The 23,940-nt window shown below is 53.3% G+C and overlaps 2 protein-coding genes across 2 annotated transcripts; both read left to right on the top strand.

Annotated features, from left to right (window-relative positions):
- Positions 1-11,168: 11,168 nt before the first annotated feature.
- PYY (peptide YY) lies at positions 11,169-11,701 on the top strand (the record flags this gene model as incomplete). The annotated part of the gene is made up of 3 exons (XM_082861248.1): positions 11,169-11,356; positions 11,446-11,526; positions 11,677-11,701. The coding sequence occupies 3 exons, from the start codon at positions 11,169-11,171 to the stop codon at positions 11,699-11,701; spliced, it is 294 nt and encodes a 97-aa protein (XP_082717374.1).
- Positions 11,702-19,550: 7,849 nt separating this feature from the next.
- Positions 19,551-20,183, top strand: PPY (pancreatic polypeptide; the record flags this gene model as incomplete). The annotated part of the gene is made up of 3 exons (XM_082860793.1): positions 19,551-19,741; positions 19,928-19,999; positions 20,159-20,183. The coding sequence occupies 3 exons, from the start codon at positions 19,551-19,553 to the stop codon at positions 20,181-20,183; spliced, it is 288 nt and encodes a 95-aa protein (XP_082716919.1).
- Between the last annotated feature and the right edge of the window lie 3,757 nt (positions 20,184-23,940).

Here is a 23,940-nt window from a genome sequence, read left to right on the forward strand (position 1 = left end):
CCGATGTAGGAGACACGGGTTCGTGCCCCGGTCCGGGAAGATCCCACATGCCGCGGAGCGGCTGGGCCCGTGAGCCATGGCCGCTGAGCCTGCGCGTCCGGAGCCTGTGCTCCGCAACGGGAGAGGCCACACCAGTGAGAGGCCCGCGTACCGCAAAAAAAAAAAAAAAAAGGTTGTTCCACTTCTTTCTGGTCTCACGGGTTCTGAGGAGAAATCTGAGATCAGTGACATAGTTTTTTTCTTACAATCAACCCATTCTTCCTTGGCTGAGTCCCAAGGAAACAGCAGTACGATCATGATCGTGATCTGTCCTGCTTTTTCACTAGTTTTTTTCTCCGGGACTTATTGATCTAGCTTCGAGCTCACTGGTTCTTTCCTCAGTTATCTCCATTCTGCTATTTGAGCCCATCCAGTGAATTTCTGTTTTGGTTAGTTTATTCTTGGATATTTACTGCTGAGTTTCTTGAATTGGTAAACTTATGTCTTTTTGCCAAATGCGGGAAGTTTTCAGCCTTTCTTTCTTTCTTTTTTAAAAAATTAATTAATTAATTTTATTTTGGGCTGTGTTGGGTCTTCGTTGCTGCGCGCGGGCTCTCTCCAGTTGCAGCAAGAGGGGGCTACACTTTGCTGTGGTGCGCAGGCTTCTCATTGCGGTAGCCTCTCCTGTTGCAGAGCACAGGCTCTAGGCACACGGGCCTCAGTAGTTGTGGCTCCCGGGCTCCAGAGCGTATGCTCAGTAGTTGCGGCACAAAGGCTTAGTTGCTCCATGGCATGTGGGATCTTGCTGGACCAGGGCTCGAACCCGTATCCCCTGCGTTGGCAGGCGGACTCCCAACCATTGCGCCACCAGGGAAGTCCGCCATTATTTCTTCAAACACCTTTTTTTTTCTGTACTGCACCCTTTCTCCTTTCCTTCCAGAACTCTGACGTCTTGACTATTAAACCATTTGGTATTATCCTTTCATATCCCTGAGACTGTTCGAGTTTTTTTTCACTAGTTTTTTTCTCCGGGACTTATTGATCTAGCTTCGAGCTCACTGGTTCTTTCCTCAGTTATCTCCATTCTGCTATTTGAGCCCATCCAGTGAATTTCTGTTTTGGTTAGTTTATTCTTTCAGTGCTAAAATTTCTATTTGATTCTTTTTAATATCTTTTAGTTAGTAGCTGAGACTTTCTATCCTTTCATCCATGTTAAGAGTATTTGCCGTTACTCCTTGGGGCATTTTAAATAACTGCTTTGAAATGTTTGTCAGATGTATCCAAAGTCTGTGTCATCTCAGCATTTGCATCTCTCTGTGTGAGATGATGATTTTCCTGGTACTAATAGGCTAAATAATGCTAGCTTTATCCTGGATAGTTAATACTATTGTAAGAATCTGACTACTGTTCAGATTCTTCAGAGGATGCTGGTAGTTTTGTTTTAGCACGTGACTGACCCAGGTGGGTCCAGGCTGCAAGTCCTACCCAGACTTCTGTGGGTTATAGTTTCCATGTCAGTTCAAGGTCAAAGTTTTTGCAGTGCTATTCAGATCTGTGCCATGTGTGTAGCATCCAGCGGTCAGTCTGGGACCTGGGGAGTGACCTTACCCCAGTCCATTTCTCAAAGCATTAGGTCTACTGCTTAGGACCAGATCCACTCAGGTGCAGCTGAGGGGTGAGCTCTCAGGGGCTGCTTGTACCTCTGCGATTTTCTTCATACTTTCTGATTCTCTGGGGCTTTTTCGTTCTCCAGTGAGAAAACTGGGGCTTGAGTTACCCTCCTCTGCGGCACGCTTCCTGTGACTGTGCCCATGTTCAGGGCCACATGGCAGGAAGACAAAGAAAAAAGCAGTGAGGTTCACCCCACCCACTTGAGACCACAGCTCTTTTGATCAGAGCAGGGAGACTCCCCTTCCTCAGAGTTTTAGGTGTCTGGGGGCCCCTGCAGCCACTGATGTAACTGTCACCACTGCCACTGCCGTGGAATTGCCTGGGGTCTGGGGCACGAGAGAAGGCAGAAGAGGAAAACCAGGTTTCCTCCACCCTCTCTGATGTTAGACTTCCCTCTTCCACTCCTTGAGGCAGAACTAGAGAGTTTCTGCTGGAGATCTTTCTCTTCTCCCCAGTGCCCATTCTGGATCTGGGGCTGTCTTGTGTCCATGCTGGGGATACCAGAGGGAAAAATGAGACACTCACTGCCAGTCCAGTGGGACTTCAAATTCTGGCTCTCTTCCCCAGTTTGCCTGCTTTTCGTTACTTTTTAGACTCTTCAGATGACTGCTCCATGCGCTTCTGTCCAAGTTTTATTAGCTTCATTCAGTAGGAGAGACAGCGTGGCGTGGGCTTACGCCCTCTTACCTGGAGTAAGGCAAACACAGTATATACTTTATCCCATCTTATAGTCAGGGATAAAAATATGTTATACAAGGTACACACTACCGTATATAAAATAAACAAAAGGACTTACTGTATAGCACAGGGAGCTATATTCAATATCTTGTAATAGCCTCCTAAGAATAGGAGTGCTTACATGGTGGGGATGTGCCTGGACCTCTGGGGCGGGGGGAGTGGAGCCCAGGGCCCCCTCACAGTATCTCATTCCTGGATTCACAGTAAACACCAGCATTAAAAATTTTTTAACTAAAAAACTATTTTAATAAAAAGAATTATTTTTAAAAATATTATTTATTTATTTGGTTGTGCTCGGTATTCGTTGCAGCAGGCAGGCTCCTTAGTTGCGGCTTGCCGACTCCTCAGTTATGGCATGCGGACTCCTAGCTGCGGCATGAATGCGGGATCTAGCTCCCCTACCAGGGATCGAATCGGGGCCCCCTGCATTGGGATCGCAGAGTCCTATCCACCATGCCACCAGGGAAGTTCCCTAAAAATTTCTTTTAATAGTGCTTTAACTTATTAAAATAACGTATATATACTCTATAAAAACATTCAAACTATATAGGAAATGGATAAAGTATTGGAGAAGTTCTTATTTGGAGATAAGCAGGACTGGTTCATTGCCCAGTCTTTTGAAAAAATGAGTTAAAGTTGAGCAATAATGAAAATAGACACATATATGCCTTAGTCATTTTGTCTGGACTTGAAACATAAAAATGCACATTCAGGCACCCACCTCTCTTTGGGTCTTCTGAGTTCAGCTCGCCTTGTCTTTCCTGCATAAATCACGACCACTATCCCACAATCTATCACCTACTCTTTCCAGTTTCACTAAATGGGCCAAGAACTTAAAGACGCGTGTAAAACTCTCCTATGCAGGATCTGCCTTGATTTTTTAGGATTTTCCCAGAATATTTTACAGTTTTCCTTCACATTTAATCTCACATTTCAGCCTTTCCCTTTGTCGAGTCTTTCCAAAGCATTCAACTTAGTTTTCAAGGAAACGACTCTTTATGCACTCATATTTCATCAGTGTGTGTAATATTTAATTGGATTGTATAATTATGTGATAACAGTGAAAGTATAACTGGCATAAATATCAAGAGAACATACTCAACTCACTCTTGGTAAACAGAAAACTCAACCCGGAGGGAGGGGAAGCCCTTGTGTTTTCAGACCATGGGGTTAGCAAACTATGGCCTGTGGACCTGTTTTGGTACATCCTGTAAGTCAAGAATGGCTTTTCATTAAAAAAATATATATTTTAAAAATTTATTTATTATTTATTTTGGCTGTGCCGGGTCGTAGCTGTGGCACGCGGACTTCTTAGTTGTGGCGTGCATGCGGGATCTAGTTCCCCAACGAGGGATCAAACCCGGGCCCCCTGCATTGGGAGCGTGGAGTCTTACCCACTGGACCACCAGGGAAGTCCCTACATTTTTCTTTTCTTCTTAAAATTGAAGTATAGTTGATTTACAATGTTGTGTTAGTTTCAGGTGTACAGCAAAGTGATTCAGTTATACATATGTGTGTGTGTGTGTGTGTGTGTGTGTGTGTGTATATTCTTTTTCAGATTCTTTTCCCTTATAGGTTATTACAAGATATTGAGTATAGAGACTTCCCTGGTGTCACAGTGGTTAAGAATCCGCCTGCCAATGCAGGGGACACGGGTTCGATCCCTGGTCCAGGAAGATCCCACATGCTGCGGAGCAACTAATCCTGTGCGCCACAACTACTGAGCCCGCATGCCACAACTACTGAAGCCCGTGTGCCTAGAGCCCATGCTCCGCAACAAGAGAAGCCACCGCAATGAGAAGCCCGCGCACCACAGCAAAGAGTAGCCCCCGCTCACCGCGACTAGAGAAAGCCCGTGCACAACAAAGAAAACCCAATGCAGCCAAAAATAAATAAGTAAACTTTTAAATAAATAAATGTCTATTAAAAAAAAAAGATATTGAGTATAGTTCCCTGTGCTATACAGTAGGTCCTTGGCTTTACATTTTTAAATGGTTGAAAAAGTCAAAAGAAGAATAATATTTCATGACATGTGAAAATTATATGACATTCAACGTTCTATGTCCACAAATTATATGACAGTCAACGTTCTATGTCCACAAAGTTTTATTGGAGCCCAGTCACATCTATTCATGTTTTGCATAGTTCTATAGCTGCTGTTGCACTATAATAGCCAAGTTGAACAGCTGCAACAGAGACTAAAATATTTAATATTTTGTCCTTTGCCAAAGACTTTGCTGATATCTGTTCTAGGGAGGAGCCTGAGCCTTGGGTATGTACCATGCCACAGGTGTCTGGCCACTGTGTTTTACAGAAGGACCTGCAAGTTTGGGTAAGGGGAGATCTCACAGGAGAACTACTAGCATAAAAAGTGAAAATCCTTTCTTTCTTTCTTGGCATTACTGCCTCGCAAACCTACTCCCAATATATAACCAGCATCCATAGCGATAGTTTGGACAACTCCCGTTCACCCCACTCACTCACCATGGTCCCACTTGTTCTCCAACAGTGATTCGTCCAGGATGGAGGATCATGGGAAATCAACAGTGCCTCTGCCCACTTCCCTACCGTTTGTCCCAGGAGATGACAAAGCTTCCTGGACTGTGGGTAATATCGCTTTGGAGAGAAATGGCCATTTTTCAGTGGTGTCAACTGGCCACTTTCACTCTCTGCTTCATTCTGTGCAAAGAGCCAGAGTGTTTTTAAGTAAGAGGACATTTATACTCATGACAAAATGAACAAACTTGCACTTCTGTAAGCACCATCACAGGAGCCAATATTTTCCTGGGCTGCAGCCACTAATCACGGTGGCAAAGAGAGTTTCACATGGGCGAATAAACGAGTAGCCTTAACAATCAGAGAACTGACATCCAGCCCCTACTGTAGATATCCTCTGATTTTTCCTCTATCTTTTCCAGTGGATTTTGTCAGCTAGATGAAAGGCTGTCAGTACTGTACGGACATAAATGGAAGCTGTTCTTGGGTGAAACGTGTGGGACGTTTGCAGCTGTGAGGAGTGTGTGTGCATGTGTGTGTGTGCTCTCGTGTGCGCACTCGACCAACATCTCTTGGCGGGATCATAACCACAGGTTCCTAATTGGACTCCTGCTTCTGATTTTGCCCCTCTTCAGTCTGTTCCCAACACAGCAGCCAGAATTCTTCTTAAAAATGTAAGTCATGGGCTTCCCTGGTGGCGGAGTGGTTGAGAGTCCGCCTGCCGATGCAGGGGACACGGGTTCGTGCCCCGGTCCGGAAAGATCCCACATTCCGCGGAGCGGCTGGGCCCGTGAGCCATGGCCGCTGAGCCTGCGCGTCCGGAGCCTGTGCTCTGCAACGGGAGAGGCCACAACAGTGAGAGGCCCGCGTACTGCAAAAACAAAACAAAACAAAACAAAAATGTAAGTCATTGTGATTAAGATACACACACTACTATATATAAGACAGATAACCAACAAGGACCTATTGTATAGCACAGGGAACTCAACTCAATATTCTGATAACCTATATGAGAAAAGAATCTGAAAAAGAATAAATATATGTATGTATATGTATAACTGAATCTCTTTACTGTACGCTGGAAACTAACACAACGTTGTCAATCTACTATACTCCAATAAAATTAAAAAAAATTAGATTGCGGTACCACTCTGTACAATTAGATTGTACCACTCTGAATATTCCAAAAGTCACTGAATTGTTCTCTTAAATGGGTGAATAACATGGTATATGAATTATATCTCAATTAAAATTGTATCTCAATAAAGCTATCTTTAAATGCACAGACTTATGTAAAAAAGTATAATAAGTCAGCTCATGTCACTCCTCCAACCAAAGCTCTCATCTCATTCTGAGCCAAAGCCATCTGATTCCTCCCGGCAGCCTAAAAGGTCCTACATGATCTGATCCCCTGCTGCCTCCCTGATCTCAGCTCCTTCTGACTCTTCCCATTGCTCACTCCACTCCAGCCATACAGGCCTCCTTGCCATTCCTCAAACTGCCAAGTGTACTCCCACTTCAGGGCCTTTGCCCTTGCTCTTTCCCCCACCTGGAACATTCCTCCCAAGGTAGCCTCGTGGTTTGCTTCTTCAGTTCCTCCAAATGTCATCTTATAGGTGAGCTCTTCCCTGACCATCCAACATAAAACAAGTCCCCCGCACCCCAGCATCCTTTATCCTCCTTACCTTGAGTTTTTTCTATGGTACTCACCATAATAGACATACTACACGATTCCTTGTTTATTCATTTATTTTCTATTTCCTGTGCTGACTTAAAAAATGCATAATGTGAGAGTTGCAAGTTAAGTTTTATTTGGGGCAAAATGAGGACTATAGCCTGGGAGGCAGCATTTCAGATAGCTCTGAGAAACTGCTCCAAAGAGGTAGGGGGGAAGGTCAGTATACATGCGATTGTGGTGAAGGGGGAGTACAGGCAATGAAGCACTTTTTTTTTTTGCGGAAGGTTTCTGCTAGTCACGAGGAGCAGATGTCCCCATGAAGGATTTTAGTGTTTTTCTAAGTATGAGGAGATACAAGAATTGGACTCATAAAATCGGCTCCTGAAAATATCTAACTCTCTGAAGACCTGTTCTGCCAGTTTTTCCCAGAGCACAGAGCGCCTCATTTCTGCTCTCCACCCTGAGCTCCTTTCACGGGGTGTTGAAAGTCAGCAGGTGCAGCAGCGCATGATTCAATCCTTGCAGAGGTAGATGGCAAGTGCCACCGGCAAGTCCCGATTTGTAGATGACACCTGACACTAGAATGCAAACTCCACGAGGGCAAGGATTTTGCCTGTTTGTTTACTGCTCTGCCCCTGGTGCTTAGAACAGTGTCCGGCACAGAGTAGGGGCCGAATAAGTGCTTGTTGAGTAAGGATTGAATCACTCTTGCTGCATGGCCACCTGCTGTGTATAGACCCTTGGGTACGAGGCCTTGCCTGACTAGCACTGCCCAGTGGATGGTATATCAGAGAGGGGCCTTGTACAGGGGAGGTGGGGGAGGGTGGGCGGGGGGGGGATGAAATTAACCCTCTGGGCTACTCTCTCTCTCTCTCTTTTTTTTTTTTGCGGTACGCGGGCCTCTCACTGTTGTGGCCTCTCCCATTGCGGAGCACAGGCTCCGGACACGCAGGCTCAGCGGCCATGGCCCACGGGCCCAGCCGCTCCGCGGCACATAGGATCTTCCCGGACCGGGGCACGAACCTGTGTCCTCTGCATCGGCAGGCGGACTCTCAACCACTGCGCCACCAGGGAAGCCCCAAGGGCTACTCTCTCTTGATGAGTAGGCTTTGAGCCCACTGGGCAAGGGCAATGGTCAACTGGGGCCCAAGCCCATGGCCTCCTTGACCCCTGGGGTGGCCTTTTGAGAATGGGGATCAAGGGAACCCCAGGGATTCTGTCCCCACTTCCCTTTGAGGACAAGTTGGAAGCAGGTGCTAGTCCCAAGTCTACAATAACAACTATTTTGAAGTTTCTCCCCTCACAGATGTCAGCCCCCCACCCTCCAGACATGTCTCAAAGCGACTGAGTCATGGATCAATAATGGTGATGGGTGTGTGGGTCGGGGGGGTAGCTGAGCTCACTGATCGAGGGCTGAGGCATCCTCAGCAAATTGATAAACTCTTCAATGAGGCGGTGGTGACTGATGAACCGATCAGCTGGCCCTGTCATTGTGAAGTGGAAGCCTGGCTCCTGGCCCACCCTGAGGGACCTCTTCCGGTCCCCTTTGCTTTCACTCTAAACAGGGAAGCGACTTCTTGAGAGGTTGAACCCTGTATCCGGGCCTTCCCCCATGCCTTCTAACTTCTCCTCCCATCTATCCTCAGACACCCACTCCCCAAGGTGTGAGGGGGTTCCAGGAATGCCACAAATTCCCTGTGGGCATCTCATAACACCTGTCCTCTCTCTCTGCCTGGGATCAGCATGCTAGAAACCCCAGCTGGTGCTGCAGTGTTGGTAAACAGCCCCTCGCTCAGATGTCCCTGCCCCTTTTAGCCTGCAGCCTCCTTGTCTAGGCTTTGACCCCTGGGAGTATAGCTGTCCTCACCAGTCTCCCGGCCGCCCTCTCCGTCTCTAGGGTGATCACCTGTCTTTTGTCTTCCCAAGGCCTCTGGAGGAGTGGAGTTCTTTTATTTCTGTTGTTTCCTCTCCAAACTGACCCAGGCTTGTTCCCCTGTATTTCTCTGTCACTATGTTCTTGGAACTCCTCAGACAGGGGCTCTACAAGGATGGTGCCTCCTCTCTCAGATTGGGGCTCCTCTCACCACAGACTGGGAGTCCCCAAGGATGTGGCCTGGGGTTCCTGGAGGACAGGGTTGTGCCTTGCCCCTCAGATGAGAGCCCCTCTGCTCTCTGAGGATGGGGTCCACGTCCCCTCGTCCTGGTGTCTTCTTCCACCTCCATGCTCGGCACACCGACCTGGCCTTTCTTGGGATGTGGACCAAGAAAGGCCCCAAGTGACTGATAAGCAGTCATTTCCGGAGAGTGCAGGTGACTGAACCCATAAAAAGGTAATTGAGAGAGCCCTGGACTCGCCACCTCCAGAGAGAACTCTAAAAATAACACCCACGGCCATCTGTCCTGGAGGGTGGCGGGGCTGGCCCTGAACTAGGGGCCTGGACAGCCCCCTCCCGCTTGTGTGGGCTGATGGGATGCCTGTAAGCACTGGAGGATCCAGCCAGGCCAGGGAAAGGGAGCTGGAAATGGTTTTATGGGGAGACTCCCCAGTAGCCCTCTCTTTTCCTGCTGGGGGGTCTGATGGGGTTGGCAGACCCCATACTTAGCTTCCCTCCCCCGGCTCCCATGCCTGACTCCTAAACCCCATGGTTTTCCTAGGTAGTAAGCCTTTCTGTCCACCATGACTGAGTGGGATTCTTCCTGGGCTCTGCCTCAGCCCTTTGGTCTTAGTTGGATCCTGGGTGACCTTGGCTCTTGTCTCCTTATCTCCTAGAGCTTTAGTTTCCTCATCTGTAAAATGGGGGAGAAACTAAGCTCATTGTGTTTTGGGGCCTGAATCATGTACTGCCCAGTACACAGTAGGTGCTTAATAAACAGGAGTCCTTTCCGGTTTCCATCAAAGGCCCCTGAGCCCAGTGGAGATTGCAATGGGCTGAGGATGGTGGCATGTTCTTGGGCAGCCCTGGCATCACTCAATCCCATAAGACACCGGTGCCCTGAGTGATACCTGGATGGAGACGGGGGCACACTGCCTTGCAAGGGATCTCTATGCCAGGCCTGCTGGACCTGAGTCTGTATGTGTCAGGCTGGGTACACAGGTGGCTGACTCAGCTGCTTCTGGGGAGGGGACTGCCTTTTGCCTCCTCCCGCCCCTCTCCCCAACTCTTTTTTTTAATTTTAATTAATTTATTTTTATTTTTGGCTGCGTTGGGTCTCTCTGCCGCGTGCGGGCTTTTCTCTAGTTGCGGCGAGCGGGGGCTACTCTTCATCGTGGTGCATGGGCTTCTCATTGGGTGGCTTCTCTTGTTGCAGAGCACGGGCTCTAGGTGCACGGGCTTCAGTAGTTGTGGCACTAGGGCTCAGTAGTTGTGGCTCACAGGCTCTAGAGCACAGGCTCAGTAGTTGTGGTGCACAGGCTTAGTGCATTGGCAGGCGGATTCTTAACCACTGCGCCACCAGGGAAGCCCTCACCAACTCTTTGACAGAGAGGAGACACAGTGGGGTGTCCAGAGAGGCCTCTCCTCCAGGACATCATAAACAGGAGGTCAAGAGCCAAGGTCATAGCTCCCATCCCTGCCTCCAGTAGAGAGAGAGTTTTCCCCACAGGTCCTGTCACTCCTTGGCTCTCCTCCAACATATTACAGAGCAGGGGCTGAAAAGGCTGGCTTTTAGAAGGAGTGGTCACAGGTCCCGCAGGCTGGAAAAAGTGGGTTTGGCTTCCTGCTCCCCTTCCCCCCTGAGCTCCCACCCCCACCTGTGGACAGGCTAGGAAAGATGGAATCTCAGCCCTGATCCTAGGGGCCATCCCAGGAACCTAGATCCAAATGCTTCACTTCCTCCGAAGGCTAGACCTGCTGTTGGGGGGCTGTAGGGTGAAGATGGGGTTCCGGCTAGGCACCCTATCCAGAGGGACCTTGAGTCCGAGTGTGGGAGCTCCCCCCCTCCCCGGCTCCTTGGAGGTGGAGACATCACGCACTGTCTGGGTGTAAGCTCAGCGATCTGGCCTAGGGTGGAGGGAGGAAGGAAGAAGAGCCCTCCCCCCTCCAGCTCCCCCTCCCTTTTCAGGCCTGGATATAAGCCCCGGAGGGAAAGCCCTGAGCTGAGTAGGCCACAGCCTGACCTGCAGCAGCCCAGCCCTTGGGACTCCTCTCGCCTTCCATCTCCTGATCATCTCTGCCTCTGGAGCTGTCGCTGTGAGTGGCCTTGGACCCCGGAACGGTCTGGCGCTGGGGATCCCAGGCTATCTGGTGGGGAAACTGAGGCTAGGATGGGGGAAACTGGGACTGAGTGGCGGGAAGCTGGATTGGAAGGGGGCCAGCCGACGTGGGAAGGAGAGAGGCGGGGAAGCCCCCATTGCCAGCATAGCCTTCTTCTTCCATCTACTCTTCTGGGTAACACGGGTGGAGGCAGGCAGGGCTTATGCCCCTCTGACAGATGAGGAGACTGAGGCCAGAGACGGTGCAGTGCCTGAGAACACACAGCGAGCAGGTGGCTGACCCTTGGTCGGGTACCAGCCCCAGACAGGCCGCTGGAGCGTGGGCCCCACGGCAGCCTCAGCCTCCCGCCTCAGGGGTAGAGGCTCGGGCTGACTCCAGTGCCCCTTCTCCAGATGGTGACGGTGCGCAGGCCGTGGCCCGCCATGGCCACAGTGCTGCTGGCCCTGCTCTTCTGCCTGGGGGCGCTGGTCGACGCCTACCCCGCCAAACCCGAGGCTCCCGGCGCACACGCCTCGCCGGAGGAGCTGAAGCGCTACTACCTCTCTCTGCGCCACTTCCTTAACCTGGTCACTCGGCAGAGGTGAGCTCGTGCGCGGGGTGGGCGAGGCGGGGTCGCCACTAGGGGCGCGGCCGGGCCTGACCCCGCCCACCTCTGGCCCCGCCCCGCAGGTACGGGAAACGTGACGTCTCGGAAGCTCTCCTCTCCAAACTGCTCTTCCCCGATCCCGAGGACCGGCCCGTCAAGTCGCGGTACAAGCGCCCCACCACACGCCCTGTCTCCTGGAGCGTGGCCTGGTCCTCCTGCCACCCTGGCACCGCCACCTAGTACTTTCCCCAAGTCTCGCCTCCCCAGATCCGACGCCGGGCTCCGTGTGATTCTTTTTCCTTTCTCTCCTACAGACCAGAAGGCGCCTACCTGTGGTGAAGACCCCCAAGGCCTCCTGAGAGACACGCTGATTCACCAACCTCATTTGCATGTTTGCTCCTGACCCCGGAACCTGGATTCCTCTCCCGCTTGCTGCGTCTGGGGAGGGTTCGGGGTGGGGTCCTCATTCCACTAATTAGTACCCCCGCCCCTGGGCTGTGTGTGGTCCTTCCTTGGTCCCTAAATAAAGAGCAAATTTCACTGACGTGCAAAGCGTGCGTTTCTATTTCCTTCCCCTTCTCCTTCGTGGAGGTGGCATCCAGGTGGGAGTGGAGGGTGGAGACGAGAGAGCTGCGAGGATAGAAGACGGCACGGGAGACAAAAGGCGCCCCAGGCCAGGGCTGGGGTGGAGTGGTGGGGGGGCTCTCTCTGATCCGAGCTTAGAGAAAACGCTGCCACTCGGCGCGGGGGGTGGATAGCATCCAGACTAGGGTCCTCTGGAACTCTCTAGTCCGGTGGGGTGGGGACAGGTTGGAAGTTCTTCAAAAGGGGTAGAGAGGAGCAGCGAGAATTGTTGCTGAAGGGTGAAAAGTGTGGAAAGGAGCATGCTAGGCAGCCCAGCAGAGCAGGTGGAGACAAAGGTGCCCCCATCCCCCAAAGATGAAGGTGGTTGGGAGCGTGGGCTTGACACCAACACCCCGGTTACCCCGAGGAGGTGTATTACTAACCCCCCCCCACCCCCGCTGTAGTGGCTGGGGGTGGAGATGGGACCCAAGATGGGGCTGTGGAGGGAGAGTTATTTGGGGGGTGAGGTGGGTGTGTGTGCTGGGGGAAGGGGTCATTTCTAACACCTCCGTTCCCTGGGCAGGAGGAGCGATGGGAGTGTGGAGGCTGCCCTTTCTCTCAGCAGCCACCCTCCCCTTTCTGAATTTACACCCAGTAGATAAGTCACTAAGCATGCCCTCCTTGTGACAAGGCCATGAAGAGGTCCCTGCTCAGACACAACCTGCCTTGGAGTCCCTGGGGCTCTAACACCTACCCTCCCCTGAGCTGCCCTCCGGCCTCCCTGAAGATAGGGCAGAAGGGTGAGATGAAAGCAGGTCCAGGGCCTGGTCAGGTCACAGGCTGTGTGGACCCTAATGCTCTAAGCCCTTGCCCAGGCCACTCCCCCTGCCTGTAGATCCCTTTCCCTCTCTTCAGTCTGGAGATCAGCTTCAGGGTAGTGGCCACCTCATCCCAGAAGCCTTTCATGATTGCTTGGGGGGGTGGAGTTAGTTCATTTCTCTGGTTTCCTCTCCCTACAGTATTGCCATTATCTGAGACCCACTTCCCATCACAATTCCCCCTGTCTTCTCTCCTCTACTCTATCCCTTCCCCCTCCCACCCCGCGCCCCAGGAGAGGTGGGATGGGAGCACGCAATGGCTGCCACAAGCTTTGGTTCATTTTGTGGTTGGAGAAGTGGGAGGATGTGAATCTGTGTTGGTGTCCATGGTCCCCTGTGTGTTGGTCTGCTTGGGAGAGCCGTGGTCAGTTTGAGGCTAATAGAAGAGAACCCTGGTATCAATTATATGACCGCGGACAATTTTTGCCCAGTTTGACGTGTCTGGTTCAACATCAGTGACGTAGGTTTGCCTCACGTCCACTGGGGGGAGTGTTGAGAGGTGGTTAATCCACTGCTGATCAAACCCAACCAGTGTTGGAGCTGGAGGGAACCTTCGATGTAACATTAATGACGACAATATAAATAGCTACTTTTTTTTTTTTTTAAAGTGCTTACTGGGAATTCCCTGGTGGTCCAGTGGTTAGGACTTGGTGCTTTCACTGCAGGGGCCCAGGTTCGATCCCTGGTCATGGAACTAAGATCCCGCAAGCTGTGCAGGTGGCCAAAAAAAAAAAAAGCACTTACTTATGAGCTAGACACTGAGCTATTTGTTTTACATACATTATATTGCCAGGGTATTGATGTGGCTTTTGAAATAGAGACAGAATTAAAAATGGCTTAAACAAGAAAGGAGTTTATTTTTCTCCTACATAAAATACGAGTGGCATCTGGGGAGTCGGCATCTCTGCTCCATGGGGGCATCCAACACCCCAGGTTTCTATTCTGAGGCTTCCCCACGCCCTCATCTACACGACTGACGATGGCCCACCATCATCACCACATCCATGTTCTAGCCACTGGGAAGGGAGGGAAGGAGAAAGAGGAGGTTCGCTCGTTACTACGCTGTGTAACAAGTTATCCTATAACTTAGTGGCTTAAATAACCGCTGTATTTACTCATGAGTTTGTGTGTCAGGACTGGGAAGGGCTTGACTAGGCAGTTGTCCCTTGGAGCCTCTCATGCAGTGGCTGTCAGAGGTTGGCTGGGTCTGGCAGGTGCTGCTGGCTGTCGTCTGTGATCCCAGCCCGGCACCTACATGTGGTCTCTCCAGCATCATGTCTTGGGGTAGTTGGACTTACACGGTAGCTGGTTTCCCCCAGAATGAATGCTCCAAGAGAACCAGAAGGCGGCTACATTGCTGTATTAGTTTGCTAAGGCTGCTGTAACAAAGTACCACAAACTGGGTGGTTTAACAACAGTTCTGGAGGCCAGATCAAGGTGTTTGGCAGGGTTGGTTCCTTCTGAGGGCTGTGAGGGAAGGATCTGTTCCAGGCCTCTCTCTTTGGTTTCTAGATGGGTGTCTTCACTCTGTGCCTCTTCACATCATTTTCCCTCTATGTGTGTCCGCTTCTGTGTCTAAATTTCCCCCTTTTTTTTTTCTGCTGTACGTGGGCCTCTCACTGCTGTGGCCTCTCCCGTTGCGGAGCACAGGCTCCGGACGCGCAGGCTCAGCGGCCATGGCTCACAGGCCCAGCCGCTCCGGGGCATGTGGGATCCTCCGGGACCGGGGCACGAACCGTGTCCCCTTTCCCTTTTTATAATAACAATAGTCATGTTGGATTAGGGGCCTGCCCTTCTCCAGTATGACCTCATCTTAATTAATTACATCTGCAATGACTCTATTTCCAAATAAGGTCACATTCTGAGGTAGTGGGAATTAGGATTTCAACATATGAATTGGAAGGGGGGTAGCAGAACACAATTTAACTCGTAACAATTGCCTTTTATGACCTGGCCTCAGAAGTCACATGGCATTTTCCACTATACTCTACTGGTCCAAGCGGTCACAGGTTTACCTGCATTCAAAAAGAGGGGACTTAGACCTCATTGTAGAACTACTTGTGGGATAGGAAGTATTTTTGTGGTCACTGTTGGTGCCGTTTGCCACAGGGGGGTACATCCACTTGTAAAAACAGAATGGCACAAGTCACTCAAATTCTCATCTCATTGCTTAAAACTTAGTCATATGGCCCTACCTCACTGCAAGAACAGCCCAGGAGATGTCTTCTGCTGAATGGCCATGTACCCGCTTTAAACTCTTTTATGATGGAGGGAGGAGAGAGTGGATATTGGGGCAGCTAGCCTAATCTGCTACAAACACCATCTCCTTTGAACATCATCTAGAAATCATTTGGTCTTATCTCTTTATTGAGCAGATGGAAATTTCGAGGCCCAGAGAAGGGGAAAGACTTACAGGAGGCCGTAGTGTTAGGGACAGAGGTAAGAGAGCCCACCCTGTGCCTGTTCTGATTCCACTAACTGTTAAATCTAAATGCTTCTGCCAGAAATGCAAAACTCCCGATACGATACACACCCTTTCTCCTCTGGTGGCATCTCCCACGATTCCTTGATGTGCGCCCCTGAGCCGCTCAGTCCTGCTGCCACCTCCCTGCTTCTGTGAAATAGCATCCCCTCACCCCTCACCATTCCTCACATCCACCTCAAGCCTCATTTCCTTCGGAACCTTCCTGGTCTGCCCTGAGTATATCTGTAGCCCGAATCTGAGTTCTCACATCAGGAGTTCTTCACGGGCAGGGACCCCACGGTTGGTGCAATAGCCTCAGGGACAAAAGATCTGGATGTGAAAAAAAAAGATCTGGATTTGAGTCCCATCTCTGCCATTCATTGGCTGTGAGACTGGCCTAGTCATTTCATTTCACTGCATTTATTCCTTCACTGGTTAAACAGGGATCCTTACACCTTAAATAATAATAATAGTTCCTTCTTTAAGGCTCAGAGAGGTGATGTAAGTTGCTAAAGGTCACACAGCTAATGAATGGCAGAACTGGTGAGTAGGAGAGCTGAATCTACAGGTCAGCTCGGCATAGCCTGGCACATGCTTATGAGTATCCCCCTTCTTTTCCTTTCTTCTCCTACTCACTCCTAACCCATCTCAAAACTGCTCTGGCATCGCTCCCTTCCACCCCAAAGGAAAAACTCCCCTCCTTCCACAGCCAGCCCCTACGTTTTTCTTTCCTCCCCATTCATCCATCCCTCTCCCCCAACACTTTATTATATGGATTGGTTTAGCCTTTCTCTTAGCAAGAAAGAAGCCTTCCTCTTCAGGAAAAATTCGAGCTGACAATGATAGGATTTGCTTTTGCAGGCACTGGGGCCAGGGAAAGCTATTGAGCGCTCCTGAGCCCGCAGGGGACCCTGGAGGCAGATGGAGTCCCCAGGGCGGAGGGAAGTGGGGACAGAGCCCGGGTTCCAAATTAGTGACCTGAGCCCTTAGTTGGGCCTGAGTTGGTCCTAAGGGGGTGGGATAGGGGCCCAAGGTGTGTGTGAGAATCCTCAGCCCAAGGGGTTTCCCCAGGGAATGGGGGACCCCCTGGGTTCCTGGTATCTGGGGGTAGCCACAGCTTAGCTTCCCCCACCTCTCCTGCTGCCATCCAGTGTGGGAATAAGACATTGGCCTAAGAGTTGGCCCAGGCTGCTTTGGAGGAGCTCTTGTTGTAGGGGGTGGGTATGGAGGGTGCAATGCTGGTCCAATTCCTGCTCTTGCAGTCCCATATGTGGGGACCCCCGTGCCCCTTGCTACTGTCCACTCATCTTCACCTAGTGACCCCAGGTGTTTCTGGGGTCTTCCTCTCCTCGTCTCATTGAGCCCTTACACCATCCCCAACGCTGCCCAATGGCCATCGTCCCCGTCCTGGAGGCATGAGGTTTGGCAGGGGGAGAGAGATCACTTCCGCCTGCACTTACTCTGTCTGCAGGTAAGTCCTTAGTGCTTCTCTAAGCAGGGCTCCATGGCAAGCCCTGGGAATATACGAAGGTGAGTGACAAGCATCGCCCGTCTGGACACGGCCATACGGTTTAGAAAGCACATCCGCTACCCCTTCCTCCTCAGTTGTCACAACATCCCTGAGAGGACCCAGAAGAGGAATCACTTGTTTGCAAAGGCGAAAAACGAAAGCCGTAGGTTCAGCTGACATTGTAGAGTAACTGTCATTTCTTAGGCACTGACAAAGCTGTGACAAAGCTATGTCCCCTCTGTGACAGGCCAAAACTATAGATGGCCCCAGCACTTGAGTCAATCCCCAGGTCTACCATCTGTCTGCAGGGGTTGGGAGCTGACCGGGGTGGTGGCCAGAACCGTCCCACAGCACTACAGTCCTGTGGGAGACCAGACCTGTTGAACTAGGGTTGGAGCCTGGCGCCCCCTGGTGGCAGCCTGCAGCCTCTGCTGGCTTCACCAGAGGCCCTCCTGGGACCAGCCGCTAATTCACCCTTGTTTTACCAAGTGGGATCCCGAGGCCAGAGAAGGGCCAGGGCTAGCGGAGACCGAATGACCTCCATATTTGCTTTGCAGAATGTAAGTTGTTGTTGGGTGAAGCATTATTGTTCTTCTTGTTGCCAGAAGTCAGAACTGAGAGGAACAAGACAGAACACTGGTGTTTCCTGAGGCTTCCTTAATCCTCATTATCTTGAGGAAAAGCAAAGCTCAGGTCCCTGCAGCATCACCTCCAGTCCTTACCTCCCCCCCCCCCCCAATCCTCTCCTGACACACTCTTTTGGTGTCCTGAGCTGGGACAGCAGAACCTAAGGGGTGAGAAGTCCTTTGCTTCCTACTCAGGCTTCTTTGAGTTTTTCAGACAGTCACTTGTGCTCTTTGGCCTGAGCTGGGGAGGGGGCAGGGGGCTGGGGAAGGGAGGCTGAGTAGGGGAGACTCAGAGGTTCCTGGGGGTGCGGTGGGGGTGGGGCTGCTCGTACTCGTGGGGTTGGGAATCTAAGCCAGAACTTGAGTCCCGGACAACTGTGTGATCTTGGGCTAGTGTCTTCGCCTCTGTGAGCCTCATGTTTCTCAGCCAAAAATCAGGAAATTATAGCAATATTTTAACAGCCCTACTTAGAAGAGTCCAGATTTTGGAGTTAGACTTTGTTTCAAACCCTGTATCTCCCACTGACTAGTTATGTGGCCTGAGGCTATAGTTACTTAATGTCTCTGAGACGTAGTTTCTGAATCTGTAAAATGGGTTGTTGAAGGAACTCACTGAGGTGACTGAGCTGGGAACACTTTGGAAAATTCAAGGCTTCCCAAATGATGCTGGTTTTTATCACTTCCCTGGAATGGGGGTGCTGGGAACCGGCTACTAGATATTGGCACCCCCTCCCCCCGGGGCACATCAGTTCTCATTCTGCATCCTATACACCAGCCAGGGAGAGGGTTTCTCCCTGCCTGGGTCCCCACTCCTTTCCACATTCCCTGGTTACCTGAAGCATCTCCCCCGTTCCCGTCTTGTTCTAATCACAAACTGGAAAGGAAGTCCTGAGTCTCCAGTCTTCATCCCTGGAGTCTCTGAAGCACAGCCTCAGTCTTCCGCCCTGAGGGAATCTGTTTGAGGATTTGGGTTAATCCTTGGGAGGCAGGTGGGGCTGTTCCCAGGCCTGTAATCAGAACCTTCCAGTTATCCTGATGTCCCAGAACCCCGTCCTTCTTGAACTAAGCCTGCTCTGGTGCCCGAAGGCAGAGGGGGGCCTACAGGAGACTGTTGTCCATAACTTTTACCCGTTATGCGCTAGTGTGGCACCCAGAACACTTCCCTGCTCCCCTCCTGTACCTGGCCCTAGCGCTGGCGTTGTGGGCACCCGGGAGACGGTGGGAGGAGGGGCTGAGGGCTGGGGAGTGAGAGAGGCTGACAGGAGGCGGGGACTCTGGGGGGCTGAGGACTATAAAAGGGCTGTGGCCGAGGGCAGGGGGATCCATCCAGCCTGAGGCAGGCACCCGCTTGGTCCAGCACCCGCTCCCTCAGGATTTAGGGTAAGTGGGCTCAGCCTATCCTGAGCTCGGGGTCGGGGGGCTCTGAGGGGCTCGGGCTGGGATGTGGGGAAGGAGCCGGTGCCTTGCAGGGCTGGGGGCCTCCGGAGGCCTGAGGTCCTACGTGGGTCCGGCTCTACATCTGGACAAATCCAGCACCCTGGAAGAGCAGCCTGCCGCTGACTAGAAGACTGCAAATGTGCGGGGGGCAGGGGATGGTGGCTGTGAACACAAGTCCATGCGTGTGGCCGGCCTCTTGCTCACAGCGACAGGGGCTGTGGTGTTCTCTCCAGGACCCGCATCAGCACGTCTACCCCTGGCGGGGAGGCTGGGGAGGGTGGGAGGGCAGCACACCAACAGGCAATGGATTCCTGCCCTTCGGTTCACAAGTTCATTCTGTGCGCCCCCAACCTGCAGGGGAGCGGGCGTGCCCCTACTTCCCAGCAGCCCCTCTGCTCCAACTCCCACCCCGCACCTGCCTCTTCAGAGCCGTCAGGCCCTGGATGTCATGAGTCCTGTGTCTCTTGCCCCACGGCCCCACCTTCTCTGCTACACTTTTCTGCTCTGCCCGGGCCCTGGCTAAGCTCCGCCTGCTGCGCTGCTCCTGAGAGGGGCCATCGTGCTCTCCAGGGCAGGCTCTAGGAGGAGGGGTGGTCAGGTCCCAGTAGCCCTTTGCTCTTCGTCCCAGGCTTGGAGAGATGGGTGACGGGCTTGGGGCTGGGCAGGTGGGCTCCGTGCTGCCTCTGTCTCCCTGCTCCTTGCCCCTCAGATGGCCGCCTCTCACCGCTGCCTCTTCCTGCTGCTTCTGTCCACGGGCGTGGCTCTGTTGCTGCGACCACCACTGGGTGCCCGGGGGGCCCCGCTGGAGCCAGTATACCCGGGGGACAATGCCACGCCGGAGCAGATGGCCCAGTACGCAGCGGAGCTCCGCAGATACATCAACATGCTGACCAGGCCCAGGTGTGTGCGAGAGAGGGCGAGAGACCCCCGCCCTAGACCCTTTCACGCTCTTGGGAAAGCAGAGCATCTCTACTGATCTGGCCTGGGCCCCTGTGCCCCGGGCGGGATGGTGCCGAGGGGTGGGCACGAGGCCGGTGAGCTGGCACCCCGGCACAGCGTTGGCCCCAGCTACCTCTCCCCTCCCAGGTATGGGAAAAGAGACAAAGAAGGCGCGCTGGACTTCTCGGAGTGTGGCTCCCCCCACGCAGCTCCCCCCAGGTGGGCTTGGTTCCCTGCCCTGTGTGTCCAGATGCCTGGGGCGGAAACCGGGGTGTGTGTCGGGGGTGGGGGAGAACAGGGGCCTAGGGCTGGCCTGAGGTCTTCCGAGGGCACGAGGACTGCCCACTCATGCTGCCACGCTCTGCCCTCTCCGCACAGGCAGCTCAGCCCGAGGGACTCGTAAAGCCACCTCCTGCCCCTCTGACTCCGGGGCAGTGCCGGCCCAGCTCGCCCTTCCGCACCCTTTGCTGGGGCCGCAGCTTGCTCTCTGCTCCCACGCAGGCTAAATAAAGCACATCGAAGTCATAGCCTCATTCTCTGTGTCTCTGGGGACCCCAGGTCGCAGGCCAAATGCACAGGAAGAAAGGGGGAGGCAAGGGGGAGGAGAAGGGAAACAAGGGTGTTATGAATGATCCAGAACGTCTGTAGGGGCATCAGAGCCATCCAGCTCAACCTCTCCACTTCACAGAGGGGCAAATTGCGGCCCAAGGGGAGGCAGCAAGTCAGTGAAGCTTGAATCATCCCGTTTCAGCATCCCTAGACCCTCCGGATCATTGGCTTGATGGCAGCCCTGCCCCCAAATGCACCCCCATGAATGCTTTCCTATAGCCTAGGCAGTAGGTGAAGTGCTCATTTATACTAAAGTGTCCTTGGCATGGGGGCAGGCGCGACAGCCCAGCCCAGAGGAATGACTGGGGTTAAGACAGTCACCGGCTACACCTGTGGCATCGGAGCTGCCCTCCTCTGGGCAGTCAGAGGTGTGTCACTGTGCGTGTTCGGTCGAAGGGCGCCTCCTCACGGCACGGTGCCCAGCAGAAGCACGGCCAGAGGAGGGGGACATGGTGGGGAGGGGTCTGGAGATGGTGTCACGTGAGGTTGTTGGGGAAAGGAGCCTCTGTGTGCCAGGGACATTTAACCCTCTCTGTGAGGGGGGAGAAACTGTTATCCTCGCTCTACAGAGGAGGAAACCGAGGCTCAGAGAGGTCCAGCAGCTTGTCCAAGGTCCGACAGCAGATGGCAATCTAATACAGGGATACAGCATTGGCTTTAGAGTCAGATGAACCTGGGTTAGAATCCAGGATGTGTCACGTTCCCTGTGCGCTTTGGGGCCAGGACATAACCTGAATGATAGGGTTGTAGTGAGCAGGACGTGAAATAATGCATGTAAAACATTTAGCATGGCCCTTAACCCAGAAAAGTGCTAGCAGACGGGAGCTTCTGCAGGGCAGACTTGCAGCCAACCAGATGCTTCCATAAAGCATGGTGGACAGACGAGCAGAGGGATGGGCTCCGGAAGGCAGGCTTTCCTTGACTATAAGTTTCATCTTTGAAGAACCAGAAAACTGGAAAGGACTTGCCCTGAGAGGTAGTGAACTCCTGGATGTAAGAGCTATTTAAGTAGTCGCAGGAGGGGAGGCCGCAGGAGGAATTCGGCCTTCCAGGGAGGAGGCTGCATTGGCTGAGCTCTCTGGCCACCTCCAGGAGTCCAGTCAGTGGATTGCACACTCCAGCTCTGGGAGGGTGAGGACCATGATCCTGCCCGGGGAGGCCTGCACTGACGAGGGGTCCCAGTGGCCTTGCCAACCCTCGCCCTTCTCAGGCATCCTGAATAGGTGGGGATGGGCTGATGTGTCTGCGACTGGGAGGGAGTGACCTTGTCTCTCTCCTCTTTTCCTGGCCTGGGAGCACCTGTGGATAGGGGTCATGGCAGGGGTGGGGGGAGAAGTGAGAGAATTCAAACCTTCTTGGTTCCTGGAATGGCTCCTTCTGCCTCCCCTACATGTCCTGCCTGACGAGATGGGGCTTGTGGGTTCGGTGGATGAGGGGGTCCACTTTTCTGGGCTCAGCACCTCACACTGACCCCATGGCAACGACACCACACTGTGGTTCCCCTCAAGTCTTGGCTGTCTGGTGTGTGCAAACGACTTGAAAGTGGAACTAGGCCCTGAAAGGCAAAAGGCTGGAGAGGATGCCGCCACTGGGCAAGCGCATGGCTCAGGCTGATTCTTACATCCAAGGGGGTGTCCGGGAGGGGGGCTGGTTTCAGCAGGAGAATAGAGCTTGAGTTTGGATGATGGAGCCTTAAGTCCCAGAATTTTCCCTGGCAGCTAAGGGGATGGGTTCTAGGTTGGGAGAGGTGTAGTTACTTCCCAGGAGCAGGAATCGGGACTCTGCTCAGGACATACCTGAATGTGACAGTTGGATCAGGAAGGGGCCTCTGCCCCTGCCCCCAGGGGAGACAGCTTCTCGGGGACAGGCCTGGCTGAGCTCCTGCCCTCTCCCTGCTCTGCTCACAGCCAGAGGGGCTGAGAGGGTCCCCGGGGGTGAGGGAAAGCCAGGACCTTAATGCTCTGCACACTGGGGGGCTGCTTGTTCCTGTGCCAACCCTGACCTCCCAGGCTGGCATCAAAGCTGCCTTGCTCGGGGCAGAAACTGGGGGGGGCGGGGTCTGACTGAAGCTCCTCCCCCGAGGTTGCTGGGACCCACTTCTCTCACCTCTGCTCTCCCTCTTGTTTAGGGCCCCCCCGCCCCCTCCCCCGGAGCGGTGTAAGTGTCTGAGGTGGGGGAAGGTGGATGGGTCGCAGGGTGGAAGCAGGGAAGACCCCACAGCTGAGGTCTTTTTCCTTCTACTGTAGCAGCTCCAGGAACCCCTCTCCCCTCTCCAAGGACAGGTCCCTTCTTGCCCAGGGCCCACAGAAGTCAAGGAAGCAACAGAGATTCCGTTTCTCTTTATTGTTCTCACCGGGGCCGGGCTGGGCAGGAGTTGGGCCCCTCTCAGAATATAAAGAGGGTCAGTGGGCAGGGAGACTTGAGTTGGGCTTCTGGAAGTCAAAGCCCAGCCTGGAGAAGGAAGTCCCCGGGGCCCTGGATTCCCCCCAGCCCTCAGGGCTTCCTTTCGCTCCCGCCCAACCTGCCCCCAGTTCCGAGGCCCCTGACTGGTGCCAGCCGAGCCCAGGCTCTCCTACCTGGGGCCCCGGGAGGAGGCTGCTGGTCGGGGTTTCGCGGCGTTCCGGGGTGGCGGGTTCGTGGTGTTCTGTCGGGGGAGTTTCGTGGCGTTCGCTGATAGGGGTTTCGGAGCGTTTGCTGGTGGAGTATTCTTAGGGTTGTTCGCGTCATTAGAGTTCTTAGCGTTCTTGGACTTCATGCTGGGGAACACGTCTTTGCAGAGGCCATGCGGCTGCTCTGCGAGCCCGGTTCCGGGCTGCGATGCGCAGGGAGTGGGGTGGGGTAGGGTTGGGTAGCGGGGGCAGGTGGTGTCTGTTTCCTCCCCTCCCCCTCCCTTCCTCCCTGCCCACCTGCTGTTGAAGAGCTTCTCTATGTACTTGTTGAACTGGCCGAAGTTGGGCAGCCAACGGGCAGCCCTGGGCCTGAGACGCTGCGGCACTTGCACTTCCCCACGGCCCCGTCAGGTCTCAGCAGCAGCAGCGCCGGCACAGCAGGGCGAATGCGCAGGCGCAGCGCAGAGCCGAAGTCTGGAGCGGGCGGGGCAGAAAGAGGCGGGGCGGTCACGTGACGCCCAGCCCTCCGACGCGTGGCGGGGTGGGCAAGCTGGGGTGCCCGGGCGCTCAGACCCAGGGACCCTCAGACTCTGGGACATAGACAGGTACACTACTGCCACAAGGGACTACCAGGTGCCCAGGCCGAATGGTGCACACCTGGCCGTGCGCAGTGATGAGCACAAAGCACCAGGTAAACGGGGACCCTGGCGATGGGCTGGAAGGCACGCCCTGAGATGAACACGCCAGGACGCCATAGAGCCATTGGTCAGCTCCCTAATCTCACTGACTTCCGTGACTCCTTCCTCACCCCACTCTGGCCTCTCCTGCCTCTTTGCTGTTCCTCAACAATGCCAGACATGCCGTTTACTCTGCCTGGAAGCCTTCTTCCAGATATCCGTATGACCAACTTCCTCGCCTCGCCTTCAGGAGTCAGCTCAAAAT

Source organism: Leucopleurus acutus (assembly GCF_964270905.1).
Source record: "Leucopleurus acutus genome assembly, chromosome: 19".
Taxonomy (NCBI): Eukaryota; Metazoa; Chordata; class Mammalia; order Artiodactyla; family Delphinidae; genus Leucopleurus; species Leucopleurus acutus.